Below are 21,215 nucleotides of genomic sequence, written 5' to 3' on the forward strand. Positions count from 1 at the left end.
TGAATAATGAATAACAAAAGCTTCGGATGTTGATATTTATTTTGTATACCATCATAATCTCGAAGCAACGCAGATCGGGCATGAAATCAATTCGTGCAACAATATCTTCGGGCAAATAGATCAAAAAGCACGCGGTAAAAAACATACTGAAAAGGGAGTTAAATAATATGAGAACACTGAATTCTCCTGCACCGAGTGCGAAAAATGCACTCTTTTTTTGCAAGCATACTGGCAAGTCCAATCACGTAGTCAATCGTTCCTTTTCTGACGGAGTATCAGGCGGGATCGGTGTTTCGTAGCCGTTTGTAGTGGTGGCAATATCTTGTAGTGACCCATTATTCAGCTCACTCAACATTTTGGCACGGGCTTTACGTCGGTAAACATAGAACGCCGTGGCTGCATACAGAATCGCCGCGATCCCGGCGGCAACACCAAATCCTCGCCATGCCAACCGGCCTCCAAATCGATAGTACACCGCACCACCCACCAATCCACCAAAACCAATTCCTAAAAGATACAACAAAAATAAATCATTCCGCCCAGTTACAAATTTCGCAGCACTGTAGTTCGATCAACATTAAGGACAACGCCCAATAATGTGCCTGCATGACAAGATACACAAAAAAAAATAAACTATATCGTAATTCCGATCGCAAAACCAAGCGTAATTATGTGGGCGATATACACTTTTTAACAGTTTTAGTAAACATCTAACCAATTCTTAGTAAAACATCGTGGTCTGCGTGGCGTTACTAGCTTTCAGCTTCGTGATTACTTACCAAATGCATCATAGATCCCTCCCAACACCCCCTGCATCGTGGCCGCCGCACCAGCCGGTGCCACTGTGTTAGCAAATGTGGCCATGTTAGCGTAAAATAAACCGAATCCAGGACCATGGAACAACTCCAGGATAAGAATCCACCAGTAATTCTCTCCCAGCAATGAGTAACCAATATAACGAATACAAAACGAGGCCAACGCTGCCGTCATCGCGCCATGATGACCCATCCGGGTTATAATCCAACTGGACAGAAACATGAACGGCGCTTCACCGAAGCACTCAGCCAGCTGAGTGAGACCCATCACCAGCTTCACCGCTTTCAACTCGGATTCGATGTAGATAAACAAAAACGTGTACAAAAGACCGGTCAGCATTCCAACCAGAAACGCTCCAATACTAAAATCATATAGACAGAGTTCAACTGCTGTAATAAACCGGTACTTTGTATGTTTGTAAAATCTTTTGCATGTTTGTAAAATCTTTTGCCGTTTTCCGTAAGTTCGCTACTCAATTACGCAGAAATCTGAGTGCAACTACAATTTATCTGTGAAAAATTTACAGATTGAAGAATCTTATGGTTAGTGTCAGCAGAAATGTTGGCGAATTAGCCTTTATAAAAAGCTGTTGCCTACAACGTCTTATTACTGTAGAATGTAGATTAATTACAAAATGTAAAAAGTTTACAAACAAAAAGAAAATGGTAAATTAGTAAAGTACATAAATTAAAATACAGATGTCGTTACTGATGCACATGCAGACCTGAAAATGATGAATTCACCGTCCTCGAAGAGTTTCACAATATTTTTCAACACCTGTGTTGAACGAATGTTCTCCGACGGTTTCAAGAACAGTGCAGTAACAATGGCAAATCCAATCAAAATAACAAATCCATAGAAAGCCGGTGCATAATCTTCGATCTGATAATCCTTGACGGTGTTGGAAAATTTATCCAACAAAAATCCCACAACAACAGCTGCCGACGCCCATCCCAGACTGCCAAATGCGCGCTGCATTCCATAGGATACGGGTTTCTTCTGTTGGCTGATCAGATCAAACGCCACAGAATCGCTAATGGAATAAGTGGCCGCATAGCCCACTCGGGATATGGTCAGAACAATTAACAACAACCAGAACTGAAACGAAAATCTAACGAACGGCGTAGATTGTGTAGAACTGTCCGGGCAAATGTTGGCCGAACAATTCGAGGACGAGACAGAGTCCACACACGTTGTCCGGTTTTGTCCTATCAAAATACAAAATCATATTAAGCTCGAAATTCGCCAAATATTTATGTTAAGTTCGAAAAACGCTACCATGCCATTGTTATTTATAGTCAGCGGACAGCTCAAACTGAACAGTCCCGCAGAAGGGAGCACAGAATTTTAAATATCGCAGTCGTAACACAGCTCTTATTTTACACTACGAAGTATAACTGTTCGGTAAAACTTATACATTTTCTCGGGCAGATCCATAAAAAGGTTAACGGACAGACAAATTTAGCAATTTCACATTAATTACACTGTTAAAGTGCTCTGAGAAATATGGGCGATGGGTTTAAGAGACAGCGAAGACAATTTTCGAATTAAAATCCCAGCTCACCTTGATAAAATAATTCCACCGGAAACATCGTCCCGCTCGGATCTGCGTTGGTGGAGTCATTAGTCACGTTCGGCCAGGAGCGTTTTGTGACAGTGAATTCAATTGGCATCGGCTGTGGGCTGATGTTTAGCGCTCTGAATACATATGGATCAGGATCACGGAAGTAGCACTGTACCAGCTTGGAGGAATCCTCTCCGCAGAAGATCGTCCCGTTCGTACTCAAGCGTATGGTCGTTAACTGCTGATTACAAGATAGCTGGAGGGAATGCGAACTTGTTACCAGCGGAACAGGGGGCAAATAATAAACAACAAAGGTGAAAACGGCTTGAATGGTCAAGGCCACCACCAAGACCAACCGGTGAGCGTTCAACTTGTCTGCTACAATCCCTCCTAATGGTTTCGATAATAAACCAATAAACGGCAAAATTCCATAGATTACACCAACTTCACTTTCATTAAATCCGAGATGAAACATAAACACCGGCATGTACGGTACAATGCATGCTAACCCTGAAACGAACACAACCATAATTAGTACAGTAGATATTATATGCAAACGTTTATACGGCATAAAAGAATATTGGCAATGTTACAAAACAAAAACATCGTAAAATCACTTGAGCTTTAGCAAGAATGATTGCCGTTTTTGGTCCATGTTCATAGACCCGCACCAGAATTTTTTTTAAGAGTACAATACACTTTTGGGAAGGCATCTCACTTGTTAATGTAAGTAATTTTGTGCATATTTCCCCTCGAAAGCGAAAGATACATTATTATACATACTCTTATAATATGTTGTATGTACACCCAATCCCATACTAGCTTTCTCATTTCGTTGTCAGAATTTAAGCTAATGGCAACAATAAATCCAAATTCTGCAACTTAAACGTAGAAAGGTTTCCCATACGGTATATAACAAAAATACCACTACTACTTGGGAAGATTACGGAACTGCTCCCAGTCAGCAAGCGAAAGAAATCCATGCGCCGCCAGCAACTGCATTAAATCAAGATTTGACGCAAATTCTGAAAAGATCATCTACAGATTCCACACACATATCGTGTGTCGTGAGAAAGCATTAGTGAAATCAATTCGAGACCCGAATTCAACTCCAAGGCGAGGGATCTTAGTCTCGAATTTCGCGATATTCGTCTGTGACATGCTGAATACCGTCCAGGGATTCGAATTTGTATGAAAAACAGGAGCACAGGCCGATATATTAATTATTAGATGTAGTAACACAGGTATGTAAAACAGTCCGGGATACGCTATATTTTATTATTATGTATGAACATTTTCCAAATCCTGTCGGCTTTAAATTAGTCACTGCTATGCATTTATTTAAATTAATATAATACTATTTGTATCCATCTGCATCTAGTAACTATCGAAGTTGCTGCATTTTTTGTCGATGCAATGATCATGTTTTTCGAGATTTGGTATTCCTACTCGAAATCTGCAAGCAAAAGTGAGAAGTCTATATATAAAAAAATAATGCTGCTTTTAATTCATCCAGAAATTTAAAACCCTTTTGACTCTCACTTTCCGCATCAGTCATACAAAGTCATGCATGTCAATGTTAACGCAAAAATCAAGGCCAGCGGCAATTTACGTATTATGAGTGTTTAGGCTGTGATTCTACATGTCTGAAACTGCAAACAAGGACCAGACAGCTGAATGTAAACAAATGAATAAATCACGTTTCTGACTCACCTCCAAGGTAATTGAAGAAGAACAACTTCAAAGGAATCAGGGCTTTGTTAACGTGAAGCATCTTGCCTGAAATATCGATAAGGAACACAAAAAACAGCAACACTTATCACTGGAGCATTGATGGGAATCGAATAATGCAGCACTTTGAATCAAGGAACTATGGGCCAGAACCCGACTCCAAGCATGCTGCAATCTCAGTCAATGGACTCCATGCAAGTGCAAACGCTGATAAATCACTGCCATAGCCATAATCGCTTGTACCGATTACAAAATGCACAGCTTCGGCTTTCGCAATCGTTAGCCGAAGATGATCCATGCAAAATAATAACCAAAATATGCCAATATGCCTGCTTTTATCAATATGATATCACTCAGAAAAGCTGAACCGCTAGCGTACTGATTAAATAGTAATGCAGCCTCTGATAATTCATGATCGCGCACAGAAACAACAAAGGCAGCAGCAGCCTTTGAAATGCTCCCGGTTAAGTGATGAATCGTACTCTAATAAAACTGATCAAGGATTCAAGATAGTCAGCATTTATCCAGATTCCTGGCCGATTCCAGACGAAATCTGGATCCTAAAGCACTCATAAGTAAAGACTGAAGAGTGAAGATGCAGTTCGAGATACGACTTGATCAATAGTACGAGGACGGCACGTTCATAGACTACTCAGTCAACTACGCCGCAATCTACGTTGTACACTAGTACTGTACAGTACGGCATTCATCGCCCTGATGGCTGATGCCCATCCTCCTCCATTCAATGAATCACAGCGGCTGCTTCTAAAACGCTTGCTGTAATTGTTAGGACAGGACGTAGGTTGGAGTAGGCTATTAAATTTGCTTTAATAATTGTCTGGTTAGTTCAATATTTTCCACAATAGCTTTCATATTAATATTATGCCATTGTAAAAGGTTATCAAACTTTTGTATGTTTCCAACACATATATTTTACAATTAAGTGAAGTTTCGCCAAGTGAAGTGCGAGTTTCGGCGGAGTTGCACAATATAGCAAAGCTTCTCAGTCTCCAAAAGATACGACTACCGGCCAACGAAACGGGCGAAATTTTTGAATAGTTTCGACTTTTGAGAAGAACAATTCGGCATTACAAGTTTATGATGCAATAATTCCAATAATTTATTTAGTAATTTATTGTGAAATCCAGATTCATTATCAAATACGATTCTACGAGTAGTTATTATTGTTTTCACTCTGCAGTGCTACAGTTAATATGTACAAGCCTGATAATGATTCTGCCGAAAGTGACCACTAAACTCTTTGACCACCAAACCAGTGACCACTAAACACACACAACCGTTTCTTTAAAAATTGCCTAAATCAGCCGCAATCTTTGAATCAGGAAACATGAACGGCATTATCTCCAAAAAATCTTTGGACAAAGAAGGAGGCAGATTTTTGGTAACAAGAAGACCGGACAAGAGCATGCTAGCTTTCTTCGCATGAAAACGTACTTCCGCTGGACTCATGGGGTTCGCATAGTTGATCGTGCTCGCTTGATATACCGTCGATCCGTCCGCCCCACGAGCCGATGTGACAACGGATCCGGTGGCTTCATTCAGGACGTGAACTTCGTGCTGGAAGGAATTCTGGCGCGAGCGTTGCACTGTTGCATCCTTATGGTCACGACTTCTTGAATGCTCCTCACAGTTACTTTTCCGAAAATTATTGGTTCCTGAAAAAAAAAACAATAGAAGTATGTACGTTCCTCCACATTTTCTTGCCATTAATTCAGAAATTTTCAGTGCACAGGTTAATAAGTAATGACATACGCACTTACAGTAATGAGATACGCACTTACATCTTATTAAATAAAACTTAAATAACTTAAATAAAATGTTTACGTATTAAATTTTGTAAGCAGATACTTACTAGATACTAACTACTCCAGTACAGAAGTATTTTACTGTATTCAAGTAGGATGTCAGCGCGTGCATTTTTGTTATCTGGGTCGTAATTGCCAATAAATATTTTTACTGTACTAGTATCTACCTACTTACAACTTACAAGTACGTAAACAATTTATATAAGTTATTTAACAAAGACTAAAGCCTTACTCCCGATAAGTGCTCACACTGCTTACTAGAATTTATTAGGCATAAATACGTAGGTTACTAAAAACTATAAAGTAAGTTTTTATCTAAATTTCTAGCATGACTGTTAAATTCATATGATAAAACTGAATGGATTGAATTTTAGTTTTGAAGGTGTAACATATGTACCGTCTGCTTTGCCAAATGCATTTTTCTTATTGCATTCCGCACACCAATTGCAATACATCCTCTTCTTATCCGGATCAAACCGCAACCACTCAAACTCCAGCAACCATTTGAGCTGGAAGGGGCGGTGTCCTGCTGGAAGCTCTTCGGTTGGACTAACGACAATCAGCCTTCTCCGGCGCTTCGACGAGCTTTCTATATCGTTCCCAGATAGAACGGGGGCTGCTCGTTTTGTGCGTCGCTTTTCATTCTGAACCGATCGCGCACCGGGTCCACTGCCCGGAAGTCCATTGTCACTCTTCACACCCGTGCGCATCCCATGCTGGACATCGGCGCTGTCTTCTTCGTCAGCCGGTACCGATAAGTGCATCTCGAATTCACCGCCATTCTGTTCAGCGGTTTCGTAGAGGTCTTCTTCAGTCTGATCATCCTCAGTCGGGCCGGATACTTCTTCGGTTTCGATGTGATCCATGTCGATCTTTAACGTATACAGGAAGTAAGATTTCAAGCGAAAGTCACATTTTAACGCAGTTATCTTCTCTTTATGATTTCACTATACATATAAACCCCCGTAAATGACTAATGCGGAATTTCATTACGAAAAAAGTAAACGAAGAATGAACAGTGGACAATAAAACATGCCGCGGCGGCCGCGCCACCGCAGGCAACGTTAGGAGTTCCGAGCTAATATTAATTTCTAAAAATCACCAAATGAATTCTACAAGTGGTAAATCAACGCACTGGCAGTTTGAGGCACTCGGGTATTCGTACCGATGGTGAGTCGTACTACTTAAAAGTATTAAAAATATAAAATAAGCCTTATTAAATTTTTAGATTTTCTGCGAGGTGTGAGAGTAGGAATTAACAAGCAAACAAAGATGTTTAACCGTCACTTCCGTTAAACTACAAAATACTTAATTAAATTATTAGTTTAACCGTTAAATTACAAGCAAAAGTTGTTTGTTTGTTAGTTATACCTCAGTACTCCTGGCTCTTGCTCCCTGTCCTATATTTATGTTCGTCAATTAAAAAGTAAGTACAGAAAAATGAGAAAATCCGTTCTCACCTTTCTCTGCAGATGGGATCATGGGAATATTCTTGTTAACAAAAAAAGGGTCCGCTCTATCAGCTGGTCGGTAAATTGGTCCTACAATTGGGAAGACCAAAGTTTGGTCATGAGCTGGTTATCGAGGCTGACAAAAATGTCCGAATTTACTGAAGAGTTTGGTCGATTACTGGAGCCTCTCGGTCATGCCGTGCATATGCCGTGCATTTTACGTTCATTGCACGGTGCGCGCACGTTTGCACGCTGCACGCCCAATAATATTGCAGTAGTTCAATGCAGAAAGACTAGTTTTTTGAATTTTGCCACTTTTGGACTTTTTGGACTTTTGGAATTTGGACTTTGTCACTTCCACTTGTGGCTTTCGAGCATTTTGGAAGGGATCTGAAATTAACTGGAATAATTTTTTTCTTGGTTGTTAACCATCATAATTCGATAAAGCACTTGCAGCGACTTGCTAGTAATTATTCCGAAGGACCTTCAGTGCGGTCCCAAATTCCCACGTTTCACCCTGCCTTCGTCGTAGCAGTGTAGTTACATGAGGGCGTATATTTGACTATGGTCGTAGTGACGGCGTGACGCCCTGGATTCTGCAGATTGCAGCTGGATGTGTAACAGTCATGTGTTCGAACCAATGCCACTTTGGTTGCCATTATCGGGAAAATATTTGCGATCTTTGAAATGAGTTCGGCAAAGAAACGAGCAGTCCCTGTTGACACGAATTCGAAGCCTTCATCCACCGAGAAGAAGTCTCCTAATAAGGAGTTACGCGTGGCCCATTCGTTGTCTGTCCCTTCTGCACGGACCTTGGACTGCAGTTCCAGCTCGAAGCCCATCTGGCTTGTAAAAGTTCCGAAATATTTATCCAGCATCTGGGAACAATCAGACGGTGAAGCGGTGGGACAGTGTGAAATACGAGAGGCTCGACAATCTGATGGAGTAGCTGACGTTGAAGTCAGGTTAACAATGCAGAAAAAACCGGGGCAGAGTGCGCCTGTGGAATACGAAATGCTGTTGAAACCAACACCTATGAAAATGGCTATTCTCATCGATAACCAGGAAGGTAACGGTAGAATGGTTTCTTGAAGCTTTCTTTTTGTCGAACAAATTACAGCTGATTGTAATATTTTTTGTGGTGGTTTGACTAATTATTACCAATTTTTTTATTGATATTATGCTGCTGTAATTTGTAAAGGGGTTATATTTATTTGTAAAGAATACTTCTGGTGCTTGTTGTTGCTTCCTTCCTGATTAAAAGACGCTGATTAAAAGATAAAAGATTTTGAAATGATGGTTCTTTGCGACAGATCTCATCATGGAAGGTCAAGTGTCCCGGCGTTGTGACATTGTACCTCTAAGCGGTATGGACAACAAAGTTCTAATGGATAAGGATCGGTTAAAGAAAAAAGAAACAAACCCACCTCCCAAGATCGAGCTGATGAAGGATCCGGTGGTTAACTTTAAGCCGATTTCGCAGCCAGTTGAGCGTGCAAAGGACACCACCAACAGACCGGCCAAGAAAGTGCGGGACGAAAAGGACGTTGTCATTGAGCGGCTTTTGTCGGCCTTCGAGAAGCACCAGTATATCAGCATTAAGGATTTGGTGGAAATCACACAACAACCGATTGGATGTCTGAAAGATATCATGCTGGAATATTGTGTTAAAAGCAACACGGGATCGCACAAGAATCTGTGGGAACTTAAGCCGCAGTACAGGCATTATTAACTGCTTTTTCTTTTGTGAAAAAGAAGTCTCTCTATTGGCTACCTATGCTTGGACAGATGGGAATCGTAATAATTTTTTTATTGCATTTGTGGAGTTTAGAACCAGTGCTTGCCGCTCGGGCTTGATTTTGCTGACGGTTTTTCCGACATTTGGTTTTTGATTGGCTTGCCAGAAGTGGTAGTAAAAATGAGCTGTGAAAATTTATTTTAGTTTGGTGCACTTTTGCAGAGTGCAAGCAAAATTGTTTGCAAAATAAAGTGTTGAAAATTATAGACTGTACGTACATTTTCGGTTCATTTAAATTTTTAATCGACACTCTGCAATATAGATACAATATTATTATGATTTAGGTTTAGGACATTAGGAGATGTTCATCACGCTAAATTTAAGTGTACGTGGCGGGATGTTCAACATCGTAATTTTTTCGTGTGCATTTTTTAATGCCTGTAAGTTTGATTTTAATGTTGTTTCACATTCATATAGATATACTTACTAGTAACTTATTCAACAGATGTGGGTCAGAGCCCCAGGTTAACAAGGCCAATTGCACAAAGTAGCGTAAGAATGACCGCCGGGCGCCGGCTGAAGCCTGACGATATGTACTAGTATCTTGATCTGACCAACTGGCCACTGTGGATCTTATCGTAAAAGGCCAAAAGACGATTTCTGTCTCCGCCCAATGAAGTTGTTTCTTAGAAATTAGCCTGCAGCCTCAGAGCTGGACTGCTTTTTGCCATTTCGCTGGACCACTTGTCTTACCATTTCTGTGGTTCTGAATTTTTCCAGGTTCATTTGTAATATTGCGATCGTTCGCTGTTATACAGGACATTATTGATACCAGTTGTTACACGTCAGTGCTTGATATTACAACTTCTTACCCTTTTGTGATTTGCAGTGGAAAATATTTAATAGAAACGCACGTAACTTTGGATTCGTAAAGATGCCGAGCAGAGACCTGAAAGTTCTTGGTGAAGGAAAAACCAAGATTATCTACGATATTGGTGATCCGGATCGCCCCGGCGTTGCTCTGATCCATTCGAAGGACATTATTACAGCAGGAGATGGCGTTAAGCGGAACACCATGGAGGGAAAATCTGTTACGTCCAACCGTACGGCATGCCTGATATTCGGATACCTCACCGAAATTGGTAAATTAGCACTGCACATTGCAAAGCACTAAAGAATCGTGTGCTAGGACCGTCCGTATGTAATTTTATTTGTTTTTGATAATCTCATCTACGCTCTTTTAAAAATCAGTTCTTTAAAATTTAAATTTGTAGAATCAGATTTGTATTTTTGCCCCTAGCAATTACATTGTGAAGTAACAGGAAGCTGCGACTGCTTTTATTCGTTAACAGCCAGTCCACAGATCAAAATGCTTGCGCATATTTACACTACTTAAAATAATAAATTTTGAACATTAATTTCAGACACGGTACAATTTTAAACAGAAGGCTTCAGTTTTTTATTTAGGGGTACTGCTTGTGTCTTGCCACAAATACTCGTATTATTAATTATCATAACGCTGTCCATGTACTTGCAGTCTTACATATAGAATATCTATAGATATATTATATATCTGTATGTGCCGGTGTATGATGTATCTGTATGTTATTTTTGGGGAAACCGAAAGTAACCGAAAACAACTGCAATCATAGCCAATAATCTGACCGTTTGACGGTAATTCTACCTTGTTACAAAGTTTCCTTAACAGTTCGATAACTTTTGTGGTTTGTACTTTGTAGGGATTAAAAACCATTTTCTGGGCAAACACGACGATGTATCCTTCTTGGCCCGGCGTTGCCATATGATTCCTTTGGAATTCGTTACGCGTCGCTTAGCCACTGGGTCATTTCTGAAACGCAATCCAGGCGTTCCCGAAGGATATACCTTTTCACCGCCAAAACTGGAAACGTTTTTCAAAGTGAGCACAGATTCTGTTGATTTTGCGAGTAGGTAATGGTATCTTGTCTTCTCTCTTTGCTCTGAAACGTTTTACTCTGGTGTGTAAAAGATTTCATCAGCTGGTTCTAAAACGGTACGCATAACATTTTTTGTTCACAATTTTAATATGCAGTAACCGCCTGAGTACAACAGTCTGTTGCGGTAACAGGATTTAAAGTTAAAAGATAAAATTAAATAGCCAAGTTTAGTAATGTTACGTTTTTGTGGAGTTAACAGATAAATGCATTTCCTACTTCCTTTAGGACGATGAAAATCATGATCCGCAATGGTCCACTGAACAAATAATTGCCAAGAAATTCACCTACACAGCGGAGAAGGGTGGTATAAAGAAAGAAGTGGTTATCGGTGCGGATGAGATCCATTTAATGCTGCAGCAGACGCGTACCATCTTCGAAGTGCTGGAAAAAGCTTGGCGCACCAGGGACTGTGTTCTGGTTGACATGAAGATCGAATTCGGAGTGGACGCTGAAACCGGTACGGTGCGAATTGCGAAGTTTACATCGCTTGTTTTCCGACCCTTCTCTCACGCGTTGGCGACAGGTTGCGGTTGTTTGTGGTTTAGGAGAAATCATCCTGGCCGACATTATCGATAGCGATTCATGGCGTCTGTGGCCGCACGGCGATAAATTGCAGATGAAGGATAAGCAAGTTTATCGCGATGCTAAGGAAGTTAACGAGGACAAACTCAAGCAGGTCAAATTGAACTTTGACTGGATTGCCGATCAGTTAATGGTGAGTGCATTCTGTGCTTAAATCAACATTTAATGCATATCCCGTAATGTACTCATATAATAAAAATTACATAAATTACGAGCAAGTGGAAGCGAAAACCACTGCATTAAGTTATTTTAAACTGCTTAGCTACTTGTAGCGCACGAATATCTATATATTACGATATTGTATTTGATGCCTGTACAGCTGAGCAGTTTTGCTGAAAATTTATCGGTGCTCTCTTTTCTGACATAAAACTTCAACTGTTTCGTAGGACATGTTCGGGAGCAAGCATAAGGTCAATGGTCGTGTGGTTATCTTTATGGGATCGGCCTCCGATTTGAACTGGGCCAAGTCCATCCAGAAAGAAGTGGAGCCATTTGGTATTGATACTGTCCTTCGTGTCACTTCCGCCCATAAGACAACCGAAGACGCACTGAGAGCTGCCGCGGTGTATGATGGTAAATAAAATTTTCAACATTTTACCAGTGAGCTTATAGTAATTTGAATTTTTGATCTGCTGTACTTCGATTATGTGTTGTCGACGATTTGTCGTTAACCTCTCGTGCATGTGCTTTTATATTACAGCCGACGATGTACCAACTGTCTTCATTGCTGTGGCCGGTCGCAGCAATGGACTGGGTCCAGTGCTCTCCGGAAACGTGACCTCTCCCGTTATCAACTGTCCGCCGCCTTCGGAACGCATTGCCGAAGATGTGTGGTCTTCGCTTCGACTGCCAACTGGTAATAAGAGATAAATGTGCCTCTGTCTAAAAGTACATAATTCTTCGTCTCTACAAAATGTAGTTGTGGTTATGTTTTTGTTAGGTTTGAGTTGTGCTACTTTGCTGACCGCTGACGCTGCAGCTCTTCATGCAGCTAATATTATTGCACTGACGGATTACAAAGTCTGGAGCAAGTTGAAGGCTCGACAATACAAACAACAGGCAGCCATTATTGGAGCTAATGGAGGCATGTGAAATTTTTCCGAACTGGAAGCAGCGTACTTTCCAAAAACCTTTTGCTTTTCCACTTTTTCTTCGGTACGAGTAATGAAAAAGCAGATAACAAACCTAGCCGCTTTTGATATGCATTGCGAAGCTGTTTCTGTATTCATCACGCTTTTTAAATGGAGGCATCAGCTTGACCGTGGATTACGTGCGATGTATTGCTCTTTTGTACTATTCGCAAATATAATCATAGCATTTTGGACACCGGGGAACATGTAAATGTATGTGTGTTTTTCTATCTTGTGCAGTTTGCAGCAAAATTTTTAGTGCTGATTTTTTAGGCTTGTAATTATTGTCACGGGAGGTGACGGTAGATCATAATAAATTATACATGAGATGACCGTTGTTGGTACACCTCGTAGGCTCGTACTCTTAATTATTTATGATGCAAATTCGCATTTTTTTCACAATAAATGGAAGTGTACATAGGCGAACATCGGTCACAGTAAATTACTTTACAATCAAAGGAGAGAATTTGTTCGTGCTAGATAAGAGAGATGTTAAAATTCCACTCGAATACCATGCGAGTATTATCCTGAACCATTGTAAAGGCCAAAAACAAGTCTTTTTGAAGGTACAATTTGGACCTGTCTGACCAGGAATGTTCGGATTACTATTTACTACCGGGTAGTATCAAAATCCGATGCACCAGGAATTTACAGAATGGTCTTAATTTACAATCATGAAACTTGTCAAATCAGTTATGCAGTGATTTTGCATGCAGCACTATTACTTAAGTGCAACTGTGCAAGTGATCTTCGCAATACAAGGTCAAGCCACATTATGTCATAATGTCATTCACCAGTCAGGAGCAACAACACTGTTTTAACAAGTAAAACCGTAAAAGATCAAAATTGAGGTAATATTCGTAATGCAAATGAAGCTGAATACAGCGTAAAACAACAAACAACAACCAAATTTCTAAATTATCAGTTCTTGTAAAACAATTGCAGTCGGTTTTCATATCGTTATGCCGCCGGTTGCATTAAAAACTTTATTGCCTCCACTGTCAAAGAGCAGCTTTCCCTGTGGATCCTTAATTCGGATTCGCCCATCAGAATATCGACTTTCCGATCTGCCATCCGTGAAAACTACTTTTTCAGATCCATCAGGGAATTTTCGTTGCTAGAAATGGAACAAACGTTTGAACAGCTATCAATGTCCATGTTTTAGGACTACACGTCTTCTCGGGATAAGCAATAACCAAAACAGCAAAGATGGAGCCAGTGATACATACAAGCACCGTTTACGAAAGTAACCTTTAACAGGATAATTCGCCAATCTAATGCACGGTTATGCACCAGATATTAATTTGGAGTTCGTCAATCCGGGCATTTATCCCGTTTCAAAAAGTTATAATTAGTACGCGAATTTACCTTCCACTGCGGCGTATGTACTTCTATTTCCCCCTTGGAAAAACAAATGGTCCTGGTTTTTGCTTTTTCATTCCAGAATTCCACGGTCCCATCGGAATAACGAATTTCCTCGTTGCTGTCAGGATAGATTTTCTTTATCACGGAGTTCGGATACTGAATTTCTTTAGATCCATCTGGTAACAGCTTTTCCGTCTGGTTACTACGAGCATAAAAAATTTCCAAAAATTAAATCAACAATCAGTCAGTCACGGACTCACGGCTAATGTCGTACTTTGGAAACTGATAAACTTCTCTTCCATCGGGAAACTTTGTGTGAATGCTTTGATTCGCCTTGTAAAAATATACCTAAAGGGCGACCATATTGTGCAGCGCAAATCAAAATTTGCATTTATTCCAAACACTTCCTATGAAAAAAACGATTTCCGGCAGCCCATGTGCAATATACACATACGAAATTACCTCTTTATCGGGAAATATTTGCTTAATATCACCATTGCAGTATGTGGTGGTTGTGCATCTGCCATCGTGGCTGATTTCCTCTTTCGTCCCATTTTTATAAAATCGGACTTTCTTACCATCGCGGAAAGTTTGCTCGATCTACGTAAGAAGACAGTTATGAAGATACTACAAACAAAGGAAGTTATCTTGTACTTTTGCTATTAGTAACTACTCCAGCAGCGAGTCCAGCCATGCAAAGTGTGCTGCCTTCGCGCACAGATACTCAGAGCGTGCAAAATGCAGTTACAAACTTACAGTGCCACTATCGTGGATCAGTTCATCGGAAACAGTTTCATTTTGGACTGGAAACTGATTTCACGTCGGTGTCCGTATCGAATCGGACGGATTTAGGCGACGACATGGCACTGGAAGTATCTTCCACAGTCTTCAGAATGGGCCTAGCAGAAGATTGCTGCTCTTGACCCGGTGATAATGAAGTGTCCGATTTACGACTAGGATTAGTCCGGCCATTCTGTGATGGTTCCGATCCATTTAGCGATGATCGGTCTGATTTCCCTTCGCTCCCAAAAACCTTTGACGCCATGGTGCTTAGTTACCTTAAATACGAGCATAACATGAAAGTGTCAATATGCACATTTTATTTTTCGATGTATTAGTGCAACTGATTGCATACCCTGACAACCTCCCGAACGAGCTGCTGTTTATCTTCTTCCAGAGCATCAGCCTGATCACGAACAGCATCCAACTGTACTTCCATGGATTTTATACGATCTCGCAGACGTTTGGCAACACTTTCGTGCCGGATGTCAGACTTCCTTAATTCATCCTTATAGTTTTCCACCTAATTATTTTCAAAAGGCAACTGGATGAATATGTTCAAGAGCTGAGCATGCTCGTATCAAAAATTTTAAAAACTTTAAGCAATTCGACTGCCACAGTTATACCACGCTAAACTACCTTCCATTAGTGCCATACATACTTGTTTAAATTCGTACATCGTTTGACTTCGTTATACAGTGCGTTATATTGCTCCAATCCTTATCATCAATGCAGAAACAGACAAATAATACTAGTGGCAAAAAAAAGGCAAACTGTTTTCCATAAAAGCAATAAACACTCTAAGATTCTTGTCAACAAACTAGCCGCATCTGGCTAAAGTATTAAAAATCAATAAACTTCTAACCTCTCGGATTAATTCTTCGTTGGATTCTCGTAACCGTCTTGTGTCCTCTTCTGTCTGCGCCGTCATGTGTTTGTACAGAATTTTCTTCTCCATTTCTAGTTTCCTCAGCTCGTTCAGTTTCATTTCCTCTAAATCATGCACAATCTTTTCCCTTTCCACATCAAATTCTGATCGATCTTTTTCCAGTTGTCGAAATAACTGCAAACGCGAACGTGTCACTGACCATCTCCGACAATCAGAACGTGCGTTATGTATGCTGCAATTCTTATCTTACAGCATCATTTTCCAAACGCCTTTTAATCAGTTTCGCATTTTCTGTTTTATATCTGGCGATTTCCGCTTTTAATTCGACAACTTTGTCTTGAAGTTGTTCCATAATTTCCCCATCGTTAAGCTGAACACACCGTGCCGAAGCCGGTAGCGATTGATCATTTTCTACTCGATTGTCGACTGTGTTTTGACCAGTTAGACCACCGGCAAGCGAAGGAGCGCTACTTTTGCTGGGAAATAAATGTCGCACAACTTTTCCACAATCAGGAGAATTCGTCTTTTTAGACTTTCTACTGAGTACGGTTTCTTTCCTCATATCTTTCGGCGGTGTGGAAGTAATAATCGGCAGTGAATCGTGGAATTCCCTTACGCTCGGCAATGCTCACGGTGTCTACGTCCGAATCGCAGTGATCAAATTCCGGATTAAGATCCAGCGGATGCTGAGGATTTTGATAATTTTCATAGACTTCCTGGGAAATCGCTGTCTGGTAAGTGCACAGAATCCGCAGAGTGCGAGCGCCACAGTCGTGCAGCATACGACGCTGTTGAGACAAATGATTCGTGGGTTCTGCGCTGCGTTTTCAAGGGCTTCGAATTCGATCAGATCTTTTCCAGACTGAAAACATTTTTGATTCACTCTATATTCGCACAATTACTCTGCAACGTGCACCGAACAATCAAAGAAAATTACTGACAGTACAGATAGACGTTGGACTCGTTACCGAAGAAATTGTCGTTTCCACCTGATGATAAGCATCCAGCTCGTGGGATGGTGCTCCTCCAGCTCCAGTAATTACAGATAATCTGGACAAATCTAACTCCGGGCACGGTTGGACACAGATCGCCAAGTGGGAATCAAGACAATATTCGTCCATTTGAGCAACTTAGTTTTAAGCAGGCTCGTCGAGGCATCAGTGTAAAGCAGTGATCACTCGATTGAGAAGTCGTATTTGAACAATTCAAGGTATCATCAGTGGAGGCTGTGGAGCTATGGAGACATCAAGCATAAAATCGCTCCACAACTCAAAACAGCAGGGATTGCTAAATTTGAATTTTTGCTTCCCTTAATAAATAATAATCATGAAGTTACCAATTTCTAAAATTTAATATTGAAATGGTCCACGAAGGAACAGCATTAGCAATAATAGCCCGCCAGAGATGGCAGTATTACTTTGCAAACACAAATTACACAACAACGTGACAATTAAAACAAACAAATTCTCGGGGGAAATAAACAATCTGCCAAGTTGTTTGTATTATTACTGTTCGAATACTTTTATTATTATTATCTAATGGCTTCAGGTCTGAAAAAGCTAGAAATGAAAAAACCACAACACACAAGCTCTTCGAACCTTTTGTGTTTCCTGTGGGAGAAACGAACAGTGAGCACGGTACATGCGCTGCATTTTACTTACCTTGCTTTTTGAAATTTAGTCGCTACTCGAAATAAGTACTGTATTTTGTCACTTTGTGAACTTCTTCAGTTTTCTCTTTTTATTTCTCAGTTTTTCTGCTTTTTGTAATGCGGTGTGATTGAAGTCGTTTTCCTTTTGGGCTCTTTAAATTCTGCCGACTTTTTGTACGTATTTGTTGTTTGAGCTTCACAGATTTGCTAACAGCTAAACTATAAAAGTTCAAATTCTGAAATGTAACGCTGATAACGATATTGGTAGCTGGATGCTTGTAGTCTTGGATGTTGTTGCTGGTGAATGGTGATGTTCGCGAACGGCTGCTGCTACAGCAGGTGATGGTGTAGCGTACGAGTTGAATCTTGCATCCTTCAGAGATCTGTCTATTGTTCTGCATCGGCCCTATAAAACTCCGCCATGGGACTGCTTACTGATCCAGGCAGGAACGATCAGTTCGCTAAGCTCTTGGGAGCGTACTATATGAAGCTGTCTGTGATAGCCTATGTCATCGGCGTCGCCTGGCTCTTCTGTTTGGTTGACGACAATTTTACTCTCAAGACTTACTTCTCTGAGAATGCGCTACTTCCCGGATTAGTGCAGCATGAATTCTCCTCCTTGAATGAGAACTACGCTCTCAAACAGCATCGCATGCTGATGGATCTATCCAAAGAGGATAGGTACATAACCGTGCATTAGCAGTTTGCGTTTGTTTGTGAATCCCGATTATCAATTATGCGTTATAGCGTGTGTTTGCCTTACTTTCGCATTTTAGTGGGTACGTTCGGGAACGGATAAAGAAGAGCTTCCAAGATTTGGGATTGGATGTTTACGATCATTATTATAATTATTCTACTCCAAAGCACCCAGACAAGGTGATTTTCTTGATGGCTGGACTGGTTGCTAACTACCGTACTGTACAGATAATTTGACAGCACTATCAGAGGCGTACAGAATAGCTCGTTATAACTGACTTTCCAGATTTCGAAGTTATTAGTAAATGCGTAATTGTTTTCTGTTATTAGTTATGCACTAGACTTCTGGGTAATTAGTAATAGAATAATATTTGGGCTTATCGTGATAATAGGTGACTACGAGATAGCAGGGTGTCTGGATGCGACATACAGTACGGAGCGAAATGAATTTCTTTCGCGTTGGAAGTTATGTTTTTGCTCTTTTTCAGATTCGCAATGGACATGGCGTGTACGCCATTGTACGGGCCTCCCGGGCCAATAGTCTGGAATCGATCGTCATTTCCGCACCATTGCGTCCTGCTAACACAAAACATATTCGCACCGAAGGGAGCATTGCCTTAATGTTAGCTTTAGCGCAGCATTTCCGGCGTAAGTGGAAGTTTCTGTAACACATGTGCAGTTTCATGTATTATGGACGTCTTCCCCGACAATTTAATATTGTTTTTCAGATAAGAACTACTGGTCAAAGGATATAATTTTTCTTGTGACCGATAATGAGCATTTTGGAGCGAAAGCATGGGTGGAAGCGTATCATGGCTGTAAAAGTGCCGGTAAGGATTTCAGGATTAGAAACAGAGTATGCGTAATTTATCCGTCAAGCCAGTACGTTGTTGATTGTTTTGCATGATTGAAAAGTTGAAACAGTCATTTGCAGTTCATTTAAAATTCATTTCGTTTTTTCTGCAGCTGTAAATGCTCCTCTGTATGGACGGGCAGGTTCGATTCAGGCGGCAATTAATCTGGAAATACCGTCTCCCGATATCGATTACTTGGATTTGCGCATCGTCGGCATCAACGGGCAGTTACCAAATCTGGATTTGGTTAATTTGGTGAAGTTGCTGCTGTACAAGCAGGGCATGCCATTCGTGATTCATGGTTTTGTGGAATTACTGGAGCGCACTCCACATGACTACACGGAAAAATATCTGCGGGATCTAAAAACCACCTTCAGGATGGTCAAGTCGTCCGCTTTGGGGAGGCTCGGAAGGAAATCATGGTTTTTTTCAGCAGTACAATGTACAATCACTGACGATTAAGGGGATCCAAAGCATGGGAGGAAGCGGTCGAGGGCGGATTGGATTCTATCGTTTAGCGGTGTAAGTTTCCAGTAAACAAGCAATGGGAAGTTGTTAAAAATTTATATTGATCTCCGAAAGTTTATCTAAATATCTGTAATGCTATATGCGTGTGTAAGATGCTTTTGGCATAGTTGTTACGTACTTGTTACTGTAATTATGATCTCCCAGTGGGATCCTTTTTCTAGAGCGCTGGAAGGCATTTGTAGGAGCCTGAATAATTTACTGGAACGATTCCACCAGTCGTTTTTCTTTTACCTAATGACTTCTCCTAACCGCTTTATATCCATTGGAATGTATACGCCACCTTTTGGATTGCTGATTCTTCCTTTGGTTATCAATGCGTTGGCGCTGTGGGCACGGGACAGTTCTGCAAAATCTCCAGCAGACAACAGCCTGTCTTCCGTCTCGACTGATAAGACTTCCGTTGCCGCGGTTCTGCCTTGGCTAGTGATGGCACATGTTGTTGGCGTAGCTTCCTTTATGGGACAGTTTTTCTTGGATTTCTCTGATTTGCCGCAGTCGCTGGGCACCATCATACTGGAAGTAATGTATTTACTTTTCTGCTCCCGGTTATGCTGGGCGGGTAAGTGCGTACTAACTTATGCATTGCAGTACGAGTTTAATAAGGTTGGCATGCATATGGATGGATGTCTTTCTTATTTCAGGTTTATGACAAAACGTGATGCGAACTGCTTAAAAAGTCTCAGCTTAATTGAAATGGCAATTGGCCTGTATGCGTTGTCGATGTTGAATTTCCCTCTGGCTTTGCTTGTCGCATTATTTGCGGTCCCGGTAGCAGTTTGGACCTCCAACGACCAACCTTCGCCGGCTCGAATTGTTCACGCTGGATTGATCATCTTGCTGTATCCCATTTTTCCTGTAGTGTTAAGCAATGTCTGGCATAAACTACCGGAAGTGTATGATCCAGTCGTCGCTAATGATGTGTTTGAGATGGGCACTCGCAGCATTTCTGCCATGATCTCTGAATATTTTGAATACGGGAACTGGTTGGATCCTGTGACATTCTTGTTCCTGATGCCTTTATGGATTTTGCACTGGATGACGTTCTGGGCGAGATGAATTATACGAGAATCTGTTATAGTATTGCTCTCACACGGACTGTGACATTGTTTCCTTTGTTAAAGATTGATGCTAGATACGAAGAACTTGTATACTTTCTACTGCTGTAGAAAGTTCTTGTAGGCCCGTACTTTTGTACCTGATATAGTTCTGCTTTTTCGGTTGTCATGAAATGTATTTTTTCTATTAATTTACGGGAGCAGTCAAATTACGATTGTCGTAAACATAAATTACACTGTGATTCACTGTAAACAGTAAATACAGCTTGTTTAAATTTAAATGACAAAATTCACAAAGACGCAAACTAGCTTGGTAATGGCCCGTGGATGCCTGAAGTGAACGTACGGGAATATAATACATTAATTTTCACAAATACCGTACCCGTATGGTGTTTAATCGATAGCGAATAGTAATGAGGTGCCGATTGTGAGGCAAATCTTAAATAAAAGTACATAGTGTATAGTGTGCATAGTGTATACAGGCTAATACAGCATGCTTGTATTTTTTCATTTATTTGATAACTCAGTATTTTTTTAAATAGCATAGCGTTTCTATTTCGGTTTTAAAATATGTTTTCGCTCA

General features: G+C 40.7%; 6 protein-coding genes across 7 annotated transcripts; 3 read left to right on the forward strand and 3 right to left on the reverse strand.

Annotated features, from left to right (window-relative positions):
* Nucleotides 1-20: 20 nt before the first annotated feature.
* Nucleotides 21-4,766, reverse strand: LOC129594257 (major facilitator superfamily domain-containing protein 6-like). The gene is made up of 5 exons (XM_055490879.1): nt 4,094-4,766; nt 2,381-2,890; nt 1,541-2,024; nt 780-1,177; nt 21-507 (listed from the first exon to the last, which is right to left on the reverse strand). Exons 1-5 carry the CDS (start codon nt 4,152-4,154, stop codon nt 242-244), a joined length of 1,719 nt encoding a protein of 572 aa, XP_055346854.1. The 5' UTR covers nt 4,155-4,766; the 3' UTR covers nt 21-241.
* A 482-nt stretch (nt 4,767-5,248) lies between these two features.
* On the reverse strand, nt 5,249-7,552 carry LOC129594309 (uncharacterized). The gene is made up of 3 exons (XM_055490950.1): nt 7,398-7,552; nt 6,335-6,809; nt 5,249-5,787 (listed from the first exon to the last, which is right to left on the reverse strand). The coding sequence occupies exons 2-3, from the start codon at nt 6,801-6,803 to the stop codon at nt 5,417-5,419; spliced, it is 840 nt and encodes a 279-aa protein (XP_055346925.1). The 5' UTR covers nt 6,804-6,809; nt 7,398-7,552; the 3' UTR covers nt 5,249-5,416.
* Nucleotides 7,287-9,351, forward strand: LOC129594311 (general transcription factor IIF subunit 2-like). 2 transcript variants are annotated; one of them, XM_055490952.1, is made up of 3 exons: nt 7,287-7,363; nt 7,963-8,457; nt 8,702-9,351. In XM_055490952.1, exons 2-3 carry the CDS (start codon nt 8,076-8,078, stop codon nt 9,118-9,120), a joined length of 801 nt encoding a protein of 266 aa, XP_055346927.1. In that variant the 5' UTR covers nt 7,287-7,363; nt 7,963-8,075; the 3' UTR covers nt 9,121-9,351. The 2 variants fall into 2 exon arrangements, with proteins under 2 accessions (XP_055346927.1, XP_055346926.1); XM_055490951.1 differs by lacking the exon at nt 7,287-7,363 and having other exon boundaries at nt 7,707-8,457.
* Nucleotides 9,352-9,831: 480 nt separating this feature from the next.
* Nucleotides 9,832-13,135, forward strand: LOC129594308 (multifunctional protein ADE2-like). The gene is made up of 7 exons (XM_055490949.1): nt 9,832-10,268; nt 10,866-11,044; nt 11,328-11,559; nt 11,648-11,817; nt 12,071-12,257; nt 12,385-12,540; nt 12,625-13,135. The coding sequence occupies exons 1-7, from the start codon at nt 10,061-10,063 to the stop codon at nt 12,774-12,776; spliced, it is 1,284 nt and encodes a 427-aa protein (XP_055346924.1). The 5' UTR covers nt 9,832-10,060; the 3' UTR covers nt 12,777-13,135.
* A 462-nt stretch (nt 13,136-13,597) lies between these two features.
* LOC129594286 (centromere protein J-like) lies at nt 13,598-16,969 on the reverse strand. The gene is given in 12 exon segments (XM_055490917.1): nt 13,598-13,931; nt 14,183-14,381; nt 14,454-14,527; nt 14,642-14,779; nt 14,936-14,989; nt 15,315-15,482; nt 15,825-16,022; nt 16,099-16,467; nt 16,469-16,567; nt 16,569-16,664; nt 16,666-16,710; nt 16,817-16,969. Coding segments are annotated over 12 exon segments (1,758 nt in total). The 3' UTR covers nt 13,598-13,766.
* A 588-nt stretch (nt 16,970-17,557) lies between these two features.
* LOC129594253 (glycosylphosphatidylinositol anchor attachment 1 protein-like) lies at nt 17,558-20,876 on the forward strand. The gene is given in 8 exon segments (XM_055490875.1): nt 17,558-18,180; nt 18,276-18,375; nt 18,684-18,843; nt 18,924-19,025; nt 19,162-19,457; nt 19,459-19,571; nt 19,739-20,122; nt 20,219-20,876. Coding segments are annotated over 8 exon segments (1,830 nt in total). The 5' UTR covers nt 17,558-17,920; the 3' UTR covers nt 20,634-20,876.
* Nucleotides 20,877-21,215: the final 339 nt, after the last annotated feature.

This window comes from Paramacrobiotus metropolitanus, unplaced genomic scaffold (genome assembly GCF_019649055.1).
Source record: "Paramacrobiotus metropolitanus isolate TYO unplaced genomic scaffold, Prichtersi_v1.0 Parri_scaffold0000067, whole genome shotgun sequence".
Taxonomy (NCBI): Eukaryota; Metazoa; Tardigrada; class Eutardigrada; order Parachela; family Macrobiotidae; genus Paramacrobiotus; species Paramacrobiotus metropolitanus.

Coding starts and splice junctions, on each gene's coding strand:
- LOC129594257 (XM_055490879.1), bottom strand. CDS start 4,154: ATGCTTCACGTTAACAAAGCCCTGATTCCTTTGAAGTTGTTCTTCTTC. Junction 2,025..2,380: donor GGTGGAATTATTTTATCAAG/GTGAGCTGGGAT, acceptor GTATTTTGATAG/GACAAAACCGGACAACGTGT. Junction 508..779: donor AGGGATCTATGATGCATTTG/GTAAGTAATCAC, acceptor TGTATCTTTTAG/GAATTGGTTTTGGTGGATTG.
- LOC129594309 (XM_055490950.1), bottom strand. CDS start 6,803: ATGGATCACATCGAAACCGAAGAAGTATCCGGCCCGACTGAGGATGAT. Junction 5,788..6,334: donor TGCATTTGGCAAAGCAGACG/GTACATATGTTA, acceptor TTTTTTTTTCAG/GAACCAATAATTTTCGGAAA.
- LOC129594311 (XM_055490952.1), top strand. CDS start 8,076: ATGAGTTCGGCAAAGAAACGAGCAGTCCCTGTTGACACGAATTCGAAG. Junction 8,458..8,701: donor TCTCATCGATAACCAGGAAG/GTAACGGTAGAA, acceptor TCTTTGCGACAG/ATCTCATCATGGAAGGTCAA.
- LOC129594308 (XM_055490949.1), top strand. CDS start 10,061: ATGCCGAGCAGAGACCTGAAAGTTCTTGGTGAAGGAAAAACCAAGATT. Junction 10,269..10,865: donor CGGATACCTCACCGAAATTG/GTAAATTAGCAC, acceptor TGTACTTTGTAG/GGATTAAAAACCATTTTCTG. Junction 12,541..12,624: donor TTCGCTTCGACTGCCAACTG/GTAATAAGAGAT, acceptor TGTTTTTGTTAG/GTTTGAGTTGTGCTACTTTG.